This window comes from Malus domestica, chromosome 08 (genome assembly GCF_042453785.1).
Source record: "Malus domestica chromosome 08, GDT2T_hap1".
Taxonomy (NCBI): Eukaryota; Viridiplantae; Streptophyta; class Magnoliopsida; order Rosales; family Rosaceae; genus Malus; species Malus domestica.
The window spans coordinates 24,467,319-24,485,816 of record NC_091668.1 but is presented as its reverse complement, the minus strand read 5'-3'; the positions used below and the strand labels follow the sequence as shown (position 1 = coordinate 24,485,816).

At 38.0% G+C, this 18,498-nt stretch overlaps 3 protein-coding genes and 1 pseudogene across 4 annotated transcripts; 2 read left to right on the top strand and 2 right to left on the bottom strand.

Moving 5' to 3' along the window:
• Positions 1-791: 791 nt before the first annotated feature.
• Positions 792-4,258, bottom strand: LOC103441650 (pentatricopeptide repeat-containing protein At5g18475). 2 transcript variants are annotated; one of them, XM_008380336.4, is made up of 2 exons: positions 4,012-4,258; positions 792-2,884 (listed from the first exon to the last, which is right to left on the bottom strand). In XM_008380336.4, the coding sequence occupies exon 2, from the start codon at positions 2,848-2,850 to the stop codon at positions 1,297-1,299; it is 1,554 nt and encodes a 517-aa protein (XP_008378558.1). In that variant the 5' UTR covers positions 2,851-2,884; positions 4,012-4,258; the 3' UTR covers positions 792-1,296. The 2 variants fall into 2 exon arrangements, with proteins under 2 accessions (XP_008378558.1, XP_008378559.1); XM_008380337.4 differs by having other exon boundaries at positions 792-2,877.
• A 3,154-nt stretch (positions 4,259-7,412) lies between these two features.
• LOC103410939 (14-3-3-like protein B) lies at positions 7,413-10,065 on the top strand. Its single transcript, XM_029107196.2, has 4 exons — positions 7,413-8,103; positions 8,345-8,467; positions 9,603-9,719; positions 9,805-10,065. The coding sequence occupies exons 1-4, from the start codon at positions 7,606-7,608 to the stop codon at positions 9,823-9,825; spliced, it is 759 nt and encodes a 252-aa protein (XP_028963029.2). The 5' UTR covers positions 7,413-7,605; the 3' UTR covers positions 9,826-10,065.
• A 416-nt stretch (positions 10,066-10,481) lies between these two features.
• On the bottom strand, positions 10,482-13,520 carry LOC103421302 (protein CutA, chloroplastic-like). The gene is made up of 6 exons (XM_008359330.4): positions 13,276-13,520; positions 13,067-13,179; positions 12,259-12,321; positions 11,303-11,334; positions 11,045-11,139; positions 10,482-10,789 (listed from the first exon to the last, which is right to left on the bottom strand). The coding sequence occupies exons 1-6, from the start codon at positions 13,467-13,469 to the stop codon at positions 10,708-10,710; spliced, it is 579 nt and encodes a 192-aa protein (XP_008357552.3). The 5' UTR covers positions 13,470-13,520; the 3' UTR covers positions 10,482-10,707.
• Positions 13,521-14,314: 794 nt separating this feature from the next.
• LOC103408970 (FBD-associated F-box protein At4g10400-like) lies at positions 14,315-17,612 on the top strand (annotated as a pseudogene).
• Positions 17,613-18,498: the final 886 nt, after the last annotated feature.

Here is an 18,498-nt window from a genome sequence, read left to right as displayed (position 1 = left end):
GCTAATTTACATGATGCTAATTTGCTGCCAAAAGAGAGAGTGGCGGGAATAAAACGCGAGCTGAAGCAATGGCTAGGGTTGTTGGTTCGTAAATTTATCTCTCATCTAAAAAACAAAAAAGACGCTTTTGATATGGCTTTAATTATCTTTTTGCCCCTTGCAACTATTTTGGAATTGGATTTTGTCCAATACATAAGCCATATTTTCAATAAACTTAACAAGGGAAAGGAAATGTCACTAAGTACTACAATCTGACAGTATTCATCTTTATTTATAAGTGAGAGATTTTAGGTTCAAATTAGTTTACCCATTGCGTGGTTTAGCCAAACTTCCTCTTTTTTTTAATGTAAAATATATAGTTGTACTAAAAAAACAAAAGAAAGGAAAGGGATTCACCCAAAGTACAAGAATCCCACGATACCTAGTGACTTGGACGGCCTTGATTACATTCGGGACTATGGCTTTGCCTCCATTCACCAACATAGGACCATCCACTTCTACAAAATCATGCAAGTTGTACCTACAGGCCCTAAATTTTTGAGTAGGATACCAAACAGGCCCTAAATTTCTTGGACAGTTCCGTATCTTTTTGTTTACAAGCCGAAGCCGGTTTTTACAGGCAAGTTGTACCTACAGGTTCGATTGGGCATAGCTGCACAGACCTTGGTCAATTGGTGCTTGAAACCAGAAGATGACCGGAAGCTCTCGAAACCCTAGCATGCCTTTTGCCTTCCAGATTCTATTTTTCATACATAAACAGCGAAAGGACTTGAACTACGTACACCAAGGAATAATGCAATAGAAATGGCTAATGATTCAACTGTATAGAAAACAATGTGCCATAACTGAGATGCTTCCTTGCAAGTAGAGGCGCCCTTAGAACAAGAGCAGCTGTGCACGGTACTGCAAAAATTTTCAATTCTCCTCTTCGTTTAAATACTACAACATCAAGCTACATCGTACCTTACTAACCTGGTTTCAAACCTTATGATTTATGAGCTTTCCTCCCATATAATGTTAATGAAGTTCATCAGCATTGCAGAAAAAAGACCCGGTGCCACTATCGTTCAAATTCCATTTTCATGTTAAGGATTGAATTTTCCCTGCCTCACGAGTATCATGAAAGATGATCCATTTCCTCTTACCAGAAAGAAGACGTAGATTGCAACTGCAAATCAGATCAGAATGTTTTCTTAATCCCATTACTTTATGTTGAATTGCCAGCATCTTCATCACCTAGGGGTTTTCAAGCCTAGGATGTAACTTTTCTCTTGCATCTGAAATCTGTCTCAGGGCTTAATCCTGCTCTACAACCACCAACTCATCGAGAAGTTCAAATGCAGACAGAAGCTTTCTTTCTCTGCAGATTGATTCAACCAAAACAGCCCAGGAATCAGGCAGTGGCTTAAACCCCATCTCCATTAATCCAAACAAAGCCATGCACGCCTCTTCTGCCATTCCGGCCTCAGAAATGCGAACCAGCAGCTCATTTGAAGTTGCATAATGTGGTATGAACCCCCTACCCATCATTAACCCCAACAACGCAGTTGCCTTCTTCAATTCACCTTTTTGACACAAGAGATTCAACACAATCCTGTAGCTTGCCTTGTTGAGATAGACACCCTCGTAAGGAAGTTTCTCCAGCATCTCAAGAGCATCCTCAATTCTGCCTTCTCTGCACAACCCTCCGAGTATCACATTGAAAGTCACGGTATCAGCTTTGCACTCTCTCTCTTTCATCTCTTTGAGCAACTCTATAGCTTCATTCACTTTCCCAGTCCTACAGCAGCAATTAATCAAACCAGTGTAACCAACTGTATCAGGCTTTATACCGAAGCTCATCATTTCATGGAAAACTTCCCTGGCCTCCTTCAATCTCTTCTCTTTACATAAACCGTTCATCAGAGCGGTATAATTGAATACATTTGGATTGCATCCATTGCTCTTCATAAACTCCAATATCTTCCTAGCCCTGTTGACTTTGCCACCATGGCAAAACCCATTAATCAAAATGTTGTAAGTTAGGGCATCGGGCAAGATTTGGTCCTTTGAGATCATTTCTTCGAACAACTCCATTGCTTCTGCGAGTCTTCCACTTTCACAGAGACCACCCAAGAGAGTTGAATACGTAATCAAATTAGGGTAAGAAATTTTGGACCTTTTCATTTCCTTCAGAACCTCAAAAGCAGAATCAAGATCCCCATTCTTGCAATGGTGCTTAACCAAGATGTTGACAATGCATGTGTTTGGCTTGAAGTTAAAATTCTTTTTCAAATGTGTGAGAAATTGTTGGGCCAAATCAACCTGATTTGCTTCAATCAGTAGATTGAGACAAGTACTGATGGATTTGAGAGAGGGTTTTTCTCGAACTATTGGCTGGATAGCATAGAACATTTCAAGCACTCTTTCATGCATAGAGGATTTTGAAAAATGCCTCATGAGATTAAGGAATATACCCTCATGAAATTTGCAGGTCTCATAGGTCATTTGATGAAGAATTGCATCGATAGCCTTGAACTTCTTCGACTGAGCAAGCTTCTGGAGGATAGTTCCATAGGTGGCATTGTTGTGATTAAAACCCTTTTGTTCAGATACCATGTTAAATATTTCCAAGGCATGCTGTGGATCTCTCCCACGTTTGATTAAGTTGATGGCAGATTCGTGAGAAATATATTTGCCTTTCCTCCTCGTTTGTGTCTGGGTGCCTGTGGTTTCGGGTGGGGGGTCTGGTTTGTGAAGTTTGACTCTTGAAAAGTGAAGAGGAGAGATCCATGGAAGTGACGATGAGAGTGTCGAAGGAGAGGATGAAAACCCACGGCACTGACTTTTATTCACTCTCATAGCATTCATGAGAACGGCTGCTGTCTTGTTAGGGCCCTGTCATCTGAAGAATATGAGGATCTTAAATACTTATGTATGTCAGCTGTTTTAAAGAAAAAGTGTAAATCCATTGCTAAAAACTGAAAACAACTTGGTGCAGGAAGTGGCAACGTTAACAATAATGTGCGACAAAACTATATAAACAGAGGATTCATCAAAAGGAATTGCAAATTGAGCAAAAAAAACGAGATTATGTTTTTGTAAAACATGCATAAAATTCCATTCTAAATTTCTAATCGAACTTAATTTCAAACAGTAATATAAACAGACGCACGGCACATATAACGAGCTGATGAGGAGACTCTTTGGAATCATATTGGCTAATCTAGGTAGGATGCCTTTAGACACAGAAGGCATCAACCAAAAGAGAACAGAAAGCAAGCGGATTCAGAAATCAAGCATCTTTCTGCCTTGATATCCAACGTAAATGAACTTACTCTTGTTCCTGTAACACCCTAGCTCTCTAGACAATAACTATTTCACTTGAATCATCCACAAACCCACAAAAACAGTTCATTAACATCATCTCGGAAACAACTGAATGCCAAATAACAAACTGGAAGGAAAAACAAGTTCTTGAACAGATTGCACGAGAATTAGGCGTTACAGGCTCTCAATCCTCAATCAGTAACACGAATTATGCCGCAAGCCAGTGCATCTACTGAATTGGGTTTTTAGCAATCAAGTAGGTGCATCTGCTTGTGATATGTATTAAATTTCTATATAATTCCTCTAACAAATTGAGGATTGAGAGGCCGTAACGCCTAATTATCACGCAATCTTCTCAAGAAACTTGTTTTTCCATCCAGTTTGTCATTCGACATTCAATTATTTCACAAATGATGAAAAAGTGAAGGGTTTTTGTGGGTTTGGGAAACCTTAAAACTGAACTTGAATCCACTAACCTACTCTCTGAAAAATCAACCAACCACATTCCCCATAAATTCAAATTTCAAAAACTCAAATGGACTGATTAATGGGCAGAAAATGTTCCAAATTTCAATTCCGTTGTCTTTAATATTTTATTTTTCCTTCAAAATTCCTTGCAAATCAACGGAAATTCGTACAAACAAATAAAAAAAAAAGGATTAAAAACACAATTGCAAATTTGCAATGCCTGGAAAGAATTACCTGGAGGATTAATGTGAAAAACCAACACTTTCTGTAACCAAAATCTAGCTGTTAACTTGAGTTGCAGGGCGGAGGTGAAAGGCTGCTTCCGCTCTCATGGAAGAAGGCGCACCAAATCAAAAACGCCACGTCGTGTCTGTGGGGTTTCTGTTTCTTCGTTTATGTGTGTGTTTTCTGCCCAAGAAAAAGCGCAAACTTGCATACGGCCATCTTTCTTTCTTGTTTTCAAGGAAAACTCATCCAATCCAATGCCCTTTGAGCCCTTTGGTGATTTAAAATGTGTCAATTTGTTATTTAGTACTAGTGATAATTTTCTTTATTTGTAAGTGAGATATCTCATATTCGATACTCGTCAAATACGAGTTTGAACAACATTGAGCTCGTTTGGATGTACTTTTAAAATGACTGAAAGTGTGAAAATGTTTTTAGAACCAATCTTTAGTAAAAATGTAAGTGAACCCTGGAAAAGCACTTAAAGTGCTTTTGGGACCTAAAACAATTTTTTCTAAAAACACTTTCAATTATTTTAAAACCACATCAAAATGAACCCATTATTGTTAACCTATTATGAATCTAAGTTCATCAACTTCCTTTAGTGTATATAATATCATTTGTTAAAAAAATTGTTTTGGGACCTAAAACAATTTTTTCTAAAAGCACTTTTAATTATTTTAAAACCACATCCAAATGAGCCCATTATTGTTAACCTATTATGAAGTTAAGTTTATCTACTTCATTTAGTGTATATAATATCATTTGTTAAAAAAAAAAAAAAAAAAAAGTGTGAACTTGCCTTAGACCGTCTATCTCTTAATATTTCCGTCAAATTAAGGGTAATCTTTGATTCTTTCAAGTGAAAAGCAACCTAATGAAAAAAGTGTCAAATTTGATGGAAAAATTAACAGGCTGACAGTTTAAAGTAAATTGACATATTTAAAAAAAAAAAACTCATAACTAACTGCACAAAACTCATAAATAAAAAATGAAAATCGAAAGTATTGATAAGTCTCTCTCATTTAGAAACTCTACACACAAACATTTGATCCGCCACCTAACATGAAAATAAAATCTTAAATTTTCCATTCTTTATATCATTGAGTGCACTGACTAAAGGATAAACTAAAATAATTTGTTTATGAAAATAGCCATGATAGAGATGGAGACATCATGCTTTCATCTAAAAGTTTTGCCATATTAGATAGACATCTACGAGATTCAAACTGAATACCTTTTATTTTTTTAACAAACGATATTATTTATACTAAGATAAAATGGTTCAGATTTGCTTTCGATAAAAATCGAATTTAAAATCTTTCACTTACAAGTAAATAAGAATATTACTAAATTAGTGACCGTCCATCTTTCAAGATTAATTGTAAGCTATTGATGTGTACAGTAGTCCCAATTTTTTCTTGGAGAACTAGTCTTAACTATGAAGAACAAATTTATTTGGATTGACCAAAATGTTCTAATAAAAAATTAGAAAACAATAAATTTAAAATGAATCATTTGAAATTGTTTTCGTTCTTTTATTCTTATCCAATTCTTGGAATAATAGACAACTTTGCCTTATAAACGTCATCTAAATTCCTAGATTCGGGAATCCAAATACTACTATGTTATTCAGCTCAAGTGTTTGTGATACTCGTATTATTAGTAACAAATTATAGTTCTTTAAAATTTATTTTGAGAAGTTTCGCATAAATTTAACATGGACTGTTACGTATAAATATATCCGAATAAACGTTTTTAACGATTTACCACGCACCCAATTTTCACTTTTGATGTGAATGGACCACTTTTATCTCTATCTTAAAAATTTAGCCTATACAACATCAAGCGAATCCTTGTCTAAGGGCAATTTTCGGCACAATATTAACAACAAAATTGCAGGGGCTCTATTTAGCTTAAGTTGCATGAGTTAGGGTAAACGGTAAACCCAATTTTTACCCCCAAGTTATTTAGAGCATTTCCATCCATCCAAAAAAGGCAAGGGCTAGGGCAAGGGCGTGTGCATTTTTGCACATCACCATTTAGTATGTTGTATGTTCACTATCTTATTTATCATTGTTAAATGAGTTTGAATTTTATGATTTGTTTCTATTTATTACACGAATTTTAAAATTCAAACTCATCTAACGATAATAAATAGAATGATGAGTATACATTACATTAAATTATGGTGAGAAAAAAAAATACTTCCATTGTATTGCCCAAAATCCACCAAAGTGGCCCCAGCGGCTCAAAATATGGCAGGCAATTGCTGGGCTCTACCAAGCCCGTTAGAATCCCTGGCCTTCAATTGTCAGGACTTGCGCCAGCAAGTAGACGACGTCAGCGTGATGTCAAACGTGAGTTGACAGGTCCTGCGACCAAAAGTTGAGACAGAGTCAAACGACTTCCTACGGTGCAGCGCTAAAATTGTTGGATTTCCAACGGATTGAGGATCTGGACTGTTGATTTTCAACGGTAAAAAAAATTGAAATTTGATCATTGTGCCATTATGGTATAATTTGGTGCGTTTAATTTCCAATGAGTACGGAAATCAATGAGCATGATTAATAACCGGTGGTATTGCTCTTACCAATCTTGAAAATGAAATTGAACTTGACGAAATATATAACGCAAATTCATCATTGTAGTACAACTTAAAAAAATACAAAAATAAAATGGTGTTGGATGATAGGTTGTCAAAAATCTTCTTGGGGTGGTATTTGTATTATTTGGTGTAAACTATGTTTTCATCATTCAATTTTTTCTTATAAAATGTCTATGTTCTAACCTTAAACTAGGTTTCAATCTTTTGTTTTCCATTTCTCTTAAAATCGAACTAATCACTAACTTTATGTGGTTATTATCAATTGGACCGTTTGAACACGTATTAATCATATATCACAAGGATAATACTCTTAAATTTTTTCTTTTGAACTACCAATAAAATTACTAGAACGCTATATTAGTTGCAAGAGAATTTCTCGCACCGGCCAAACCCTATAAACTTTGTTATCTTTTGTTTTGTTATGCCACCCACTTCATACCTATTTAGTCTCAAGCCAATAAAGTCCCAACAAATGTCCAACAAATTTCTAAAGCGTGACAAAGCAGATAGTTAGGCATTGACGGCATACAGAAAGAGGCAAAAAGACATTGTTCCCAACGAAAAGTAAAATTATAAAAATTTAAAAAAAGTTAATTTAGGAAAGTGAAAAAATTAAAAAAAATTGGTAAAAACGCGAACTACAGCTCTTCAATAAACAAAAAAAATGTAGTATCGTGTTCGGTGTTTTGAGCTGGTAAGTCTGCTTGAGATTAAGTGAAATTATAGCATTTCCAGACTTAGGAGGAATGAATATCCGTGACTTGCTCTACCTTTAAAAAAAATTAAAAAAAAATTGAAAAATGATGACTGGCATTTCCATTTCCGCAATAACCACCTTGAGCTTATCTGTAACTTTGTGACACCACCAACTCTGGAATCCCTTTGGGCCCCTTTCGGCTTCTTTTAATCCCGCCTTCTCCCCCTCTCTTTCTCACAGACATTTTCACAAACACCTAACGCGCAATCGCCGAGCTCGTCTTCCAACACCCATTCCGATGGCTTCCGTCGTCCCCGATAACCTCACCAGGGAGCAGTACGTGTACCTGGCGAAGCTCTCCGAGCAAGCGGAGCGCTACGAGGAGATGGTCCAGTTCATGGAGAAGCTGGTCGTTGGTTCCACTCCGGCCGCCGAGCTGACCGTTGAGGAGCGCAATCTTCTCTCCGTTGCGTACAAGAACGTGATCGGCTCGCTCCGTGCCGCCTGGCGCATCGTGTCGTCGATCGAGCAGAAGGAGGAGGGCCGGAAGAACGAGGAACACGTGGCGCTCGTCAAGGAGTACAGATCCAAGGTCGAGTCCGAGCTCTCTGATGTCTGCGCTAACATATTGAAGCTCTTGGACTCCAATCTCGTGCCGTCGGCGTCGGCCAGTGAGTCCAAGGTCTTCTATCTGAAGATGAAGGGCGACTACCACCGCTACATGGCGGAGTTCAAATCCGCCGAGGAGAGAAAGACTGCTGCTGAGGACACTATGCTTGCTTACAAGGCTGCCCAGGTAACGGCGTCGTCTCGATTCTCATAAAGTTTTGACCTTTTGAACATCTGGGTTTTTACAATTTGAGGGTTTTGAGGCTGTCAGTCAGCGTTAACATTTTTAATTATTTACGTAATTGTTTAATTTCTGGGTTTGCTACTGAAATTAAGGAGAAAAAAAAAACCCAAAATTTGAATTATGTTAATTGGAATTGATTAGATTTTGGAAGATAAAATTTTGAGGTTTAATTTGGTGTGTGAAGGACATAGCGCTTGCGGATCTGTCACCAACTCATCCAATAAGATTGGGTCTGGCACTGAATTTCTCAGTGTTCTACTATGAGATTCTCAATCAGTCTGATAAAGCTTGCAGCATGGCCAAACAGGTAACTTTCCTATCTCACTATAATCTTGTTAGAATCTTGGCAGTGCTTCTGGGAAAGCCATAATCACTTCTGAGGTATGTGCTTCTCTCTTAAACCATAATTGAGTTATGTAGAAGCACGTTGGAGGTGTTTCTCCATCTCTTGAATGATTTGGTAAGTGATTTTATGGGTGTGTTTCTCCTCGAAAAGTGATTCTGGCCTTCCCAGAACCACTCCCAAACGGGCCCATTACGATTTTGCAATGTTACTTTTCTTTCTTTCTTTGTACTATTTTAGTGAATTTCGTTAGGATGTGTTACAGTGTTGTCTTGCTGCGGAAGTGTTTTATATGGTATCAACTTTCTTATTTAATATTTACTTAAGCAAAACCCGCATGAATTGGTTTCTGTATGTTCTATTGATAGGCACCAAATCTGAATAATTCACGATATGAAATGGGTTTAGGTTGTTTACTTTGTGGGGAGAGGACTTTAAAATCTCTCATAAAAGTTTTGGTGATACTTAACATAGTTGCTCTTTGACATTTTGTGTGTGCTAGTTGTTATTTCCATGCTTGCTGTACTGAAAGTTAGATGAATTATTGAGGTGATCATTGTTTATTATTAAAAGAAATTATCCCCATGTGTTTGGCAGTGGGCAGTGTCTTGAAAATCTTGTTGGATTGGTGCTTTTTTATACGTGTCTGTCGAGTTGTTTTGTCAAATTGCAAAATTGTTATATCCTTTGATGGTTGAAACTTGAATGGTTTGCTTCATATTAGTTTTTATTTTTTTGGTAATCCATTGGGGAATCAAACTTGGGACCTCTTCCAACGTTGGGAAGAGAGGTACAACTAAACCAAGAGCTAGTTGGTAGATTACTTAAATTTTATATTGTATCGGCTGCATACCGATCCTTTTCATTACCCAACTTTCAGCAGATGATGAAATGAAACATATTCTGTGAGACATGCCACAGTAAGTCACGATGGAAAATACTTGCTTGCTTCCTGACATTCATGCATTTAAAAAGCTTGAAGATTAAAACTTCGTCTTGTCAAGTTTTTGTTTACTTGAGATGTGTGGTTGTAGCTGTGTGCCTTCCTTTTGAAATGGTCTATTTATCTTCTAAGTTGCTTTGTATTGTGAATAATTAGGCATTTGAGGAAGCTATTGCTGAGCTAGACACTCTGGGAGAAGAATCATACAAGGACAGCACTCTAATCATGCAACTTCTAAGGGACAACCTCACTCTTTGGACTTCTGATGCTTCGGTTAGCCTCGCCTTCACTCCTCTCTCTCTCTCTAGATTGATGATGATCTGTTTTATATGTTATTTTTTATGTTGTGTTTATGCAGGACCAGTTGGACGAGGCATAGAGGGCAGCGAAAGGCGGAAAGGCCACGTTGATCCTCTGGAGGAGCCTCGGTGGGCATTGAATGCCGTTTTCCTGTGCTGATTGGAAGAAAGTGTGTTAATTTGTACATTGTTCCGCAACGTTGATACTGAACTTGTTTTCAAATTTGTCTTTTTAAGTGATTTGTGATGGATAGAATTTGATGGTAACAGCAACCAGCTTTTTTTTAATCTATATTTGGATTACGGGTGGGGTGAGATAATCAAGGATGACAAGATAGAAAATTTTATTTTCATTGGATTAATCGATATTTTGATAGACCATCGGATACCTCGATGCCTCGTTACATGGATTAGTGACTTTTCTTGCATTAAGAAAAGTAACGTGGGCGGTGTTATAACCGTTTCGTTTTAAGTTTTCACTAAGATCTTGTTTGGTAAGTTGGTAACTGATTTCAATTTCTGATTTTCAGAGAGATGAAACTGTTTTCAAAATCAATTTCAGTTTTCACTATCGCTTTCGTTTTCGTTTTCAGTCCCTTTTTATCATTCACCAATTCCATGTCACAAAACAGGCATCGCACCCATCTCAGGCCGCCCGACTCTTGTTGGTTCTTTCCAAAAAAGACGATGAGGAAACGCACAATGCCATGGAGGGGTAGATTTAACTAAGTACAGCTTTTACTGATATAAAGTCCGTATATTATCTTAGAAAAACCAACGGGAAACCCGCCAGCGATAAGTAATTCCCAGTTTCAACTGTAACACTAAGAAAATATCATGCAGCTTGTTTTATTTGCACACATACTTACACATAGACAAACACCATTCGAACCATCTGCTTGCCTACTTCAAGAAACACTCCAAAGGTTCAATGTACTTGATCCGTTATAAGAAGCTTTGAGTCAGTCCCTTGTGCTGTTTTTGATCCATTCTAGGTACGGGAGACTGCCTGCGTTGATAGGCAAGGCAATAACTTCCGGAACACTGATAAAAGAGAATACAAGAAAAGAGAGAGAGGTCAGTCTTAGCAGAGGGGATTACTGGGTGCAGAACCATTCTGAATCTACAAGGTAGGATTTGTGGCAACAGTTCTGGCTGAAGGGACTAGGCATAGGATCTGGTCTATAAGTTACGTAGAGCATTGTGGCTACCACAATCTTCCAATTATTTGGAATTTTCAGCTTGCAACTAAGTTATAACAATTATATGAAATTTATTCTGCAGAAGCTTTGAGCTTACTCGTATGGATGGTTTGCCTTGACATGCGCAGTCAAAGCTTCAAAAAGGGATTGCCTCGTCTTGATTATAAGAAGTTCTTCAGAATCTGTCTGGACCTATCCACCAATAAGAAAAGGTGAATTAAGTGTACACATATTTTCCATATCTCGTGCTTGCTTATGAAAATATACAAATTTCAATGCAACAAAATAGCATGTGAACAATCCAAATTGGAAGGGTTATTAAGGGTATCTCTGCACCCTTCTCTAAGATCTGTACCTCTCCTTTCCACTCATAGACGGACTCAATGCCTGCATTCACAATATTCAACATGAATCAAACAAGAAATACAGGCTTGATGCAAGTTGTATGCAAGAATGTTAATGAGGAAATTCATAAAGTTCAGTTGTCAATTCAAAGATTAAAATGCAGTATCAATATCAATAGAAGGGAGGACACGAGAATCTTATTTTAAAGGACACAAATAACAGTTCAAGTAGATAGCACGCATGTTAACAAGTACATAGCTTGGCCAATCCCAGCAAACATCGATGTTCCTTCTATACTAAGCAATTAACCAAGGCAATCAAAACTTAAGTAGTCCACACATTGTAATCATGATCTAGCAGTAACAAAAAAACATAGGCGAGAAACAAAAAAGGGTTCCCCGGGGGAGGGGGGGGGGGGGTTGATAAATAAGGTACACGATCTAAGTACGAACTATGTTCCACAACCATGTTTTAGCAGATGGTACAAGAAATAAGATGTTTGGCACTTTGGCTTACTCCAAGTCAGATGGTTGGTGTTGACCCGAAAATTATGTTTATTCAGACATATAAAGGTTGTACCCAGTGCACAAGGCTCCCGCTTTACGCAGGGTCTGGGAGAGGTGAATGTCGGCTAGCCTTACCCCCATTTATGGAGAGGCTGCTCCCAAGTCTCGAACCCGAGACCTACCGCTGATGGGCGAAGGCACTTACCATCGCACCAAGTGCGACCTCTATGTTTATTCAGACATATAAAAAAACTAAATTATCAACTTGCAAAATTTGTGTTCAGTCTTTCCATCATTATTCCCAGAAAAAGAGGTCAGTAATATCATCGGAACAAGCAAATGTAAACTTAACAGCCCATGCTCTTTGGAATATATACAGATGACATGAATTGGTCTGCAACAAAAGCAGTAGGCAAAACAATATACAAGCATAATGTAAGGATTAATATGAAGCGCATACCTGGCACTAGGTTAACACAGGCTGCAAGTTTTTCTCTGACTAAGCTTTCAGCCAACTTCTTTCCTGCAGAAAGATAGCATGTCATAAAAGATAAAATAAGTAAAGTAGCTTTAGCTTCAGTCTTCCAAACCTTAAACGAAAGCTTGGTAGTTGTGAAATTTCGAAGCTATGAGAAAAGCATGCAACACATAAAATTGTGTAGAGGGCTAACCAAACCTACTGTATGTCTCAAGGAAAAAAAATAAGACTGAAGGTGTAACCCATGTGCATTGTTTATTATTGGAGTGTCAACTAAATATATCACAATACTTGGAAGACAAATCAGAATGCTTTCTTCATAAATCCAATTACTGAACTCTCAACCAGAAAGCAAAATCTAAGTACTTGTTGCTTGTAAGCATTATAACACGTCCAAGTTAAATTCTAGTGACCTAATATTCGCACATCGCAAAGTTAGCAGGATGGTTCAAAACACTGAATCACATTGGTGCATCCAATTTTTATGTGCTTTCCTGTGGAAGATACTGCCATATTTTCCCCAAACTTGCAGATATCCATTCACTACAAATGCCACGAAAATCGCCTATTCGCCAAAGGATGCTCATAGACAAAGTAGACATGCAGACTACAGTCAACTCATCATAATTTCACACACAAAGTCAACCATATATCCATCTTGTGTCTCAATAATCAAGCACCCAATGACGAAAAATCATAATCTTCTCGAAAACAAAACAAAACCCAAATCAAAAAATGCAAAAAAAAAGAAAAGAAAACCCATTAATCATTTTGATCAATAAATACTAACCTAGTTCTCTGCTGGGCACAGTAACATAAACAACAATGCTTGGAACAGTAGTATCGCTACTCCCTTCCATTCTCACAGAACCAACGCCTGCTGATTGGCTGCCAAACTTTGATCTATAAACCCACAACACAGTAAACAATGAAATTAAATAAAAACCCTTTCGGAATCAGAGACCGAAGGAGAAGAAGGTGGTGGTGGCGGTGGCGTACCTCAAGAAAGGGGCAAAAGGGAGAGACTGAGCGGTGCCCGTTCTGAAGGCGGAGAAGGAGAGAGTGGGAAGGAGGTTGGAGATGCCCAATGTGAATACGCAGAATGCTCCCACCAGGGGTAGACGGCGTCGAATTGTGGCGGAGGAGGAGATGGTTCGAAGGGCGTCGGCTCTGCAGCAGAGTGTAGAAGCCATTTGTGAAGGAGCAGTGGGTGGGTATGTATAATTTTGTTAGGCGTCATCATTCAGCCTGTTTGGGATTCGTTACTTGATGCTCTAACGCGGGATAACATAATCCCAGCAGCCAAGCAATTCTATTTTTCCTTTGGGAGAGGCGGTTCTCCTTCTTAGATTTGGGCCATTGGGCCAAATTGTATTTCAACCGAGCCGGAAACAGATTACCATTTGGGCGTAACATATTTTTTTTTTTTTTAAAACTAATGAAAATAGTTTAAAAACTTTGAATTTCACCGATGATGACAAAATAAATGATAAAATGAATAGTATTATGATTGAATTTTTAGTGTAAAAATGTGATTTTTCATTAAAATGAACAATACCAGAAGTTTTTAATTAAAGTTCCCTATATTTTTTTGTGGATTGGGCCTAGCATGTTGAAATTAGGTTTTTTTTTTCATTTGATATTATCTACATTAAAGGGAAGAGTGAGCTTAGTCTCATAATGGATTAGTAATAATGAGATTTGAATTTGGCTTTGACAAGAATTGAATTTAAGACTTCAAATTTACAAGTCAAGAGGAATACCACTAGATCGCTAAATTTTTATTTTTATTTTTTTTAACAAATGATAATATTAACTAAAGGGGTAAGAGAGTGAGCTAATCCTTATAATGAGCTTACCATAATAATATGGTTCAATTTGGCCTTTAACGAGAATCGAATATAAGATCCCTCACTTACAAATGAAAGAAATATCACTAACCGTAATATTATGTGACACTAGACAGTAGTATTAGACGACATAAATTCGTTTATTTTCTCTCTTCTTGAAATTATACACAAGGACAAAAAGGAGAAAAGCGTGGGAAAGGTTCAGACTTCGGTTTTCCATTTGAGAGTTGCAGCTGCGCCGTTTGGGGAATGCTCTTTATCCTTCTACCCATTTCATACCATTTTCCCTCCGTTTCTCGGCAACCAATCAGGTCTTACAACTATTCACTGGTTACACTAGCATCTTTCTGGTCACCTCAGAAGCTCATATCAGTTTCCAGGTACTTCTTTCCACCTTTGAAACCCTTACCATCTGTTTGGTTACCAAGAAAACTGTCAGAGGCAAAAATATAGATAGAAAATTTGAGCTTTATCTTTGTCTAGGTCTGCAGCAAGTAATAATTTCTGTAAACTTCTCTTCATTATGAACAGGGGTTTCAAGAATTTTATTGATAAAGGGGAAAAATAATACTGTTGGCAATTCCTTGGAAAATTATGAATTGAAGTATTTGGAGAATACATTTGGATTTCGTATATTGACCTTAATTTTCTCTGTAACCAAACAGAGCCTAGGAGTTTTTGTTTACCATTTAGTTTTCGATTCAAATGTAGTGAGACTTATATTTTGCTATGCTTTTGTTTCATGTAACTAATACAGAAAACATATGAAATTTTAGGTAGAGAAGCGTCTGAAGATATCAAAATTATAAATGGGTTCGAAGTCCAAGCGTGCTTCAAGACTTAAAGATAGGATCAGTGACTTACCGGTTTCAGTTCTTTGTCACATACTTTCCTTTCTTCCAACAAAATATTCTGTGAGGACTAATGTTTTGTCTACAAGATGGAAGAACATGTGGGCCGCTGTTCCCAGTATAGATTTGGACAATGAGGATTTTCCCAACTATCATGGTTCTACGATGTTTGTTGATCGTGTACTTCTCTTCCGTGGCTCATCCGACATTGAAAATTTTCGTCTTGATTGTCACTGTATGGGGGATTTCCCTCGTATTGATGCTTGGATTCGCACAGCCATTATGCGTAATGTTGCTGAACTTGATCTTTGTGTTGAACCACATGAGCAGAATATTTTTGAGTTGCCTAAAAGCCTTTTCATGTGCAAAACACTCAGGGTTTTGAAGTTGATGTCAAGTTTTGTTACCAATACGCCTACGTCATGGTGCTTACCAAGTCTCAAAAGCCTTTCTGTTGCAGTTAGGTATCCTGATAACGAATTGATAGAAATTTTTTTGTCTCGCTGCCGTGCAGTTGAAGATTTAACTATACATGGAGTTGTTGGAGAACATGAAGTTTGGAATTTCAATATCTCTGCACTTGGACCGAAGATCTTAAGAATGGATTTGGAAACTGCCCCTGATTTAGGAGATGTTTGTGATTTGGCTATGAATAACGAGTGAAATTTTTTCATTGATGCACCAAAGCTTGAAAACTTTGATTACGAGCAGATTTTCTTGTCAAATTGTGTATTGGAGAATGCAAAATCCCTGGTCAAAGCCACTATTCATTTCGATGAACATTTTGCTTGTGAATGTCCTGTCCATGCTAGCCGCGTAACTACTCTTCTGCTACAAATTTGTAACGTTAAATGTTTGTCTCTTGCGGCGCATTGTTTGGAGGTAAGTGTGCTCTTGTTTCTTACAATATGTTTGGTAGAGAGGATTATATTTGAGAAGGAAAGAAGAGGGTGGTTGACAAAGGGGCAAGAAAATATAGATGCTGCATATTTTCTGCAAAGAAGGAAGGGCCTATGACTTTCATTTCCTTCAAATTGGATAGGTTGAATTTAAACAGTTTTGTAATTGTGAATATTATTGTCTTTTTTACCCTTTTTCACTCAAGACCCAATGAGGAAAAGTTTTTGCATCTTTTCTTCCATAATATCCTAAACTACACAAGGGATTGACACATCATAGCATCCTTTCATCGTCCATTCTACTTGCCCTATTGATAATTCTTATCATTTTTCACCAGCCATGGTGTTTGTTACTTGCAGCCCTCTACTTTGTTTATTTATAGTTGGAAATTGTGAGGGCGAACTTTGGCGCAACAAAAAGGTTGCTCCTTTGTGACCGAAATGTCACGGGTTCGAGTCATGGAAACAGTCTCTTTGCAAAGCAAGGGTAAGGCTACATACGAGACGTTCCCTCCGACCCTCACAAAGTGGGGAGCCTTGTTGGCTTGGGGTCGCCCTTATAGTTAGAAATTGTATAAGATGCATTAGTAAATGTTTTAACTACTACTCTACTTTCTAATACTCTATTTTTTACGAAGGTCTGTCAGCTGCCTGCTTTTGCTAATTTGAGCCAACTGAAGCTAGTTCTTAATACTTGCGATTCTTGGTGGGTAGAGTTCCTCCAGAGATCACCTGTTCTGGAATATCTTGTCTTAGACTTTGATGTAAGACATATATAGATTTATGCTACGTAACACCAACTTGCAGCTCTTAGGCTGAGTTTTTGGACGAGGGTTTTCCTAGTTCCAAGGGATTGATGTCAAGTTATTAAAGAAGGGACCACAAAATGCAACATAGAAGGGATTAGAAAAACGCTCCATGATCATTACGTAGGCATATGAGAGGGATTTGCTAATCCCTACTTGGGAGGTGTCATCTACAAACCCCTCACATGCCCTTGTAATGCTCATGGAAGGCTTTTCTAATCCCCTCCGAATAACATTTTATGATCCACTACGTCATAAGTTGACATCAATCTGTTGGGACTTGGAAAACTCTTATCCAAACATCACCTTAAGGATTCTCATTTCATTCATTCTTTTAAATCACTGTCAGGTCTTCAGTAGTTGTGGTTTTGAATCTGAACTGGTACGAGAATACCCACATTTTCAATTCAAGTTGCCAAAGGTTCGATGGAATCCGCCAGATTTTGTGCCTAGTTGTTTGCTGACGCACCTCAAGACTATCTGTATAACAAGATTAATGGGAAGGCCGCATGAGATGGAAGTGGCAAAGTTTTTGCTAGAAAATGGAAGGGTTTTGAAAAGAATGACAATACATACCTGTCGTGGTCTTTTGTGTACAAGGAAGGAATTATACAAGAAGTTTTTGATGTTTCATCAGGGTTCGAACACATGCGAGGTTGAATTTCCCTAAGATGTAGAATTTTATCATTCACAAGGATCTATCTTTGAAGTTCGAGTGGTTTAGAATGATACTGTAATCAAAGTTGTAAATGCACTAGTTTTGTTGATCTTTTGATTAATCTATTTGTAGTACAACTTTCTTCCACACTACATTGTGATCGACAGTCTCACGACGTCGGTTTCCGATCCTATTAGTTTACAACGTCCATCAGATATGAGATGTATGAAGCCAATTTGTTCAATAGGATGAATTAAGCATATTTTGGATCATGCCTGAGATTTCATGTTTCTTCTCAACAAGTCTGCTTTACCTTCTGTAAGAAACAGGTACAGGTACAGCTTTCTATTGGGCTGTGGAGGGTTCCACCAGCCCCCTGCGTTGGGTTTATTTTCATTACATTTATATGAGAGTGATGCATGCAGGTAAGAATAGTATGACCATTTAGCATATGTTTTTGCTTGAAAGCATAATGATTCTATTAGTAAAATTTGTTTTTAATACGAGTGACATTCGTACTCTAAATTACATTAAGGAGGGGCAGTTTGAACACATAATATAATGGAGGAAGACACTAATCACCGTAGCAATCCACCACTTGCAGTAATTGTAAATCCTTTTATTTGAGGTATTGGGAGAAACTAACAGTGGCGAAGCCACGTGAGGGCGAGGAGTGGCGGTTGCCCCTCCCCTCGCCGGAAAAACACTCCTGGAGCGCGGTCCAGCCCCTCCCCTCGCCGGAAAACCCGACTGATTCTGTTGTTGCTGTTGTCCGGTTCTGTTTCTACTGCTGCTGCTGTCTCTCTTCCAGAATCTTCTGGTTGACTAAAACTGACGAGATTGACGCCACCAAGGCACCCACTGACGACCATGATACCTGATCTAAGGAGGCTAGGTCATGGCGATGTGGGGTGGTTGCCGCTGATGGGTTGGATTGGGGCTAAGGAGGTCGTGGTATTGGAGGGGAGGAAGAAAGTCTTGACTCTCCAGTTGGTGGTGGGGTTTTATTTTATTGTTGATGTTTTTATTTTATTTTTATATATTAAATTTAACAGTGTTAAATTCTGGCTAAGTTGATGGATGTAATTAGAGATGAGACATGTACTTAGGGGACAGCAGATCCACGGCCCTCTCTGTGACCTTTTGCTTTTCAACCTC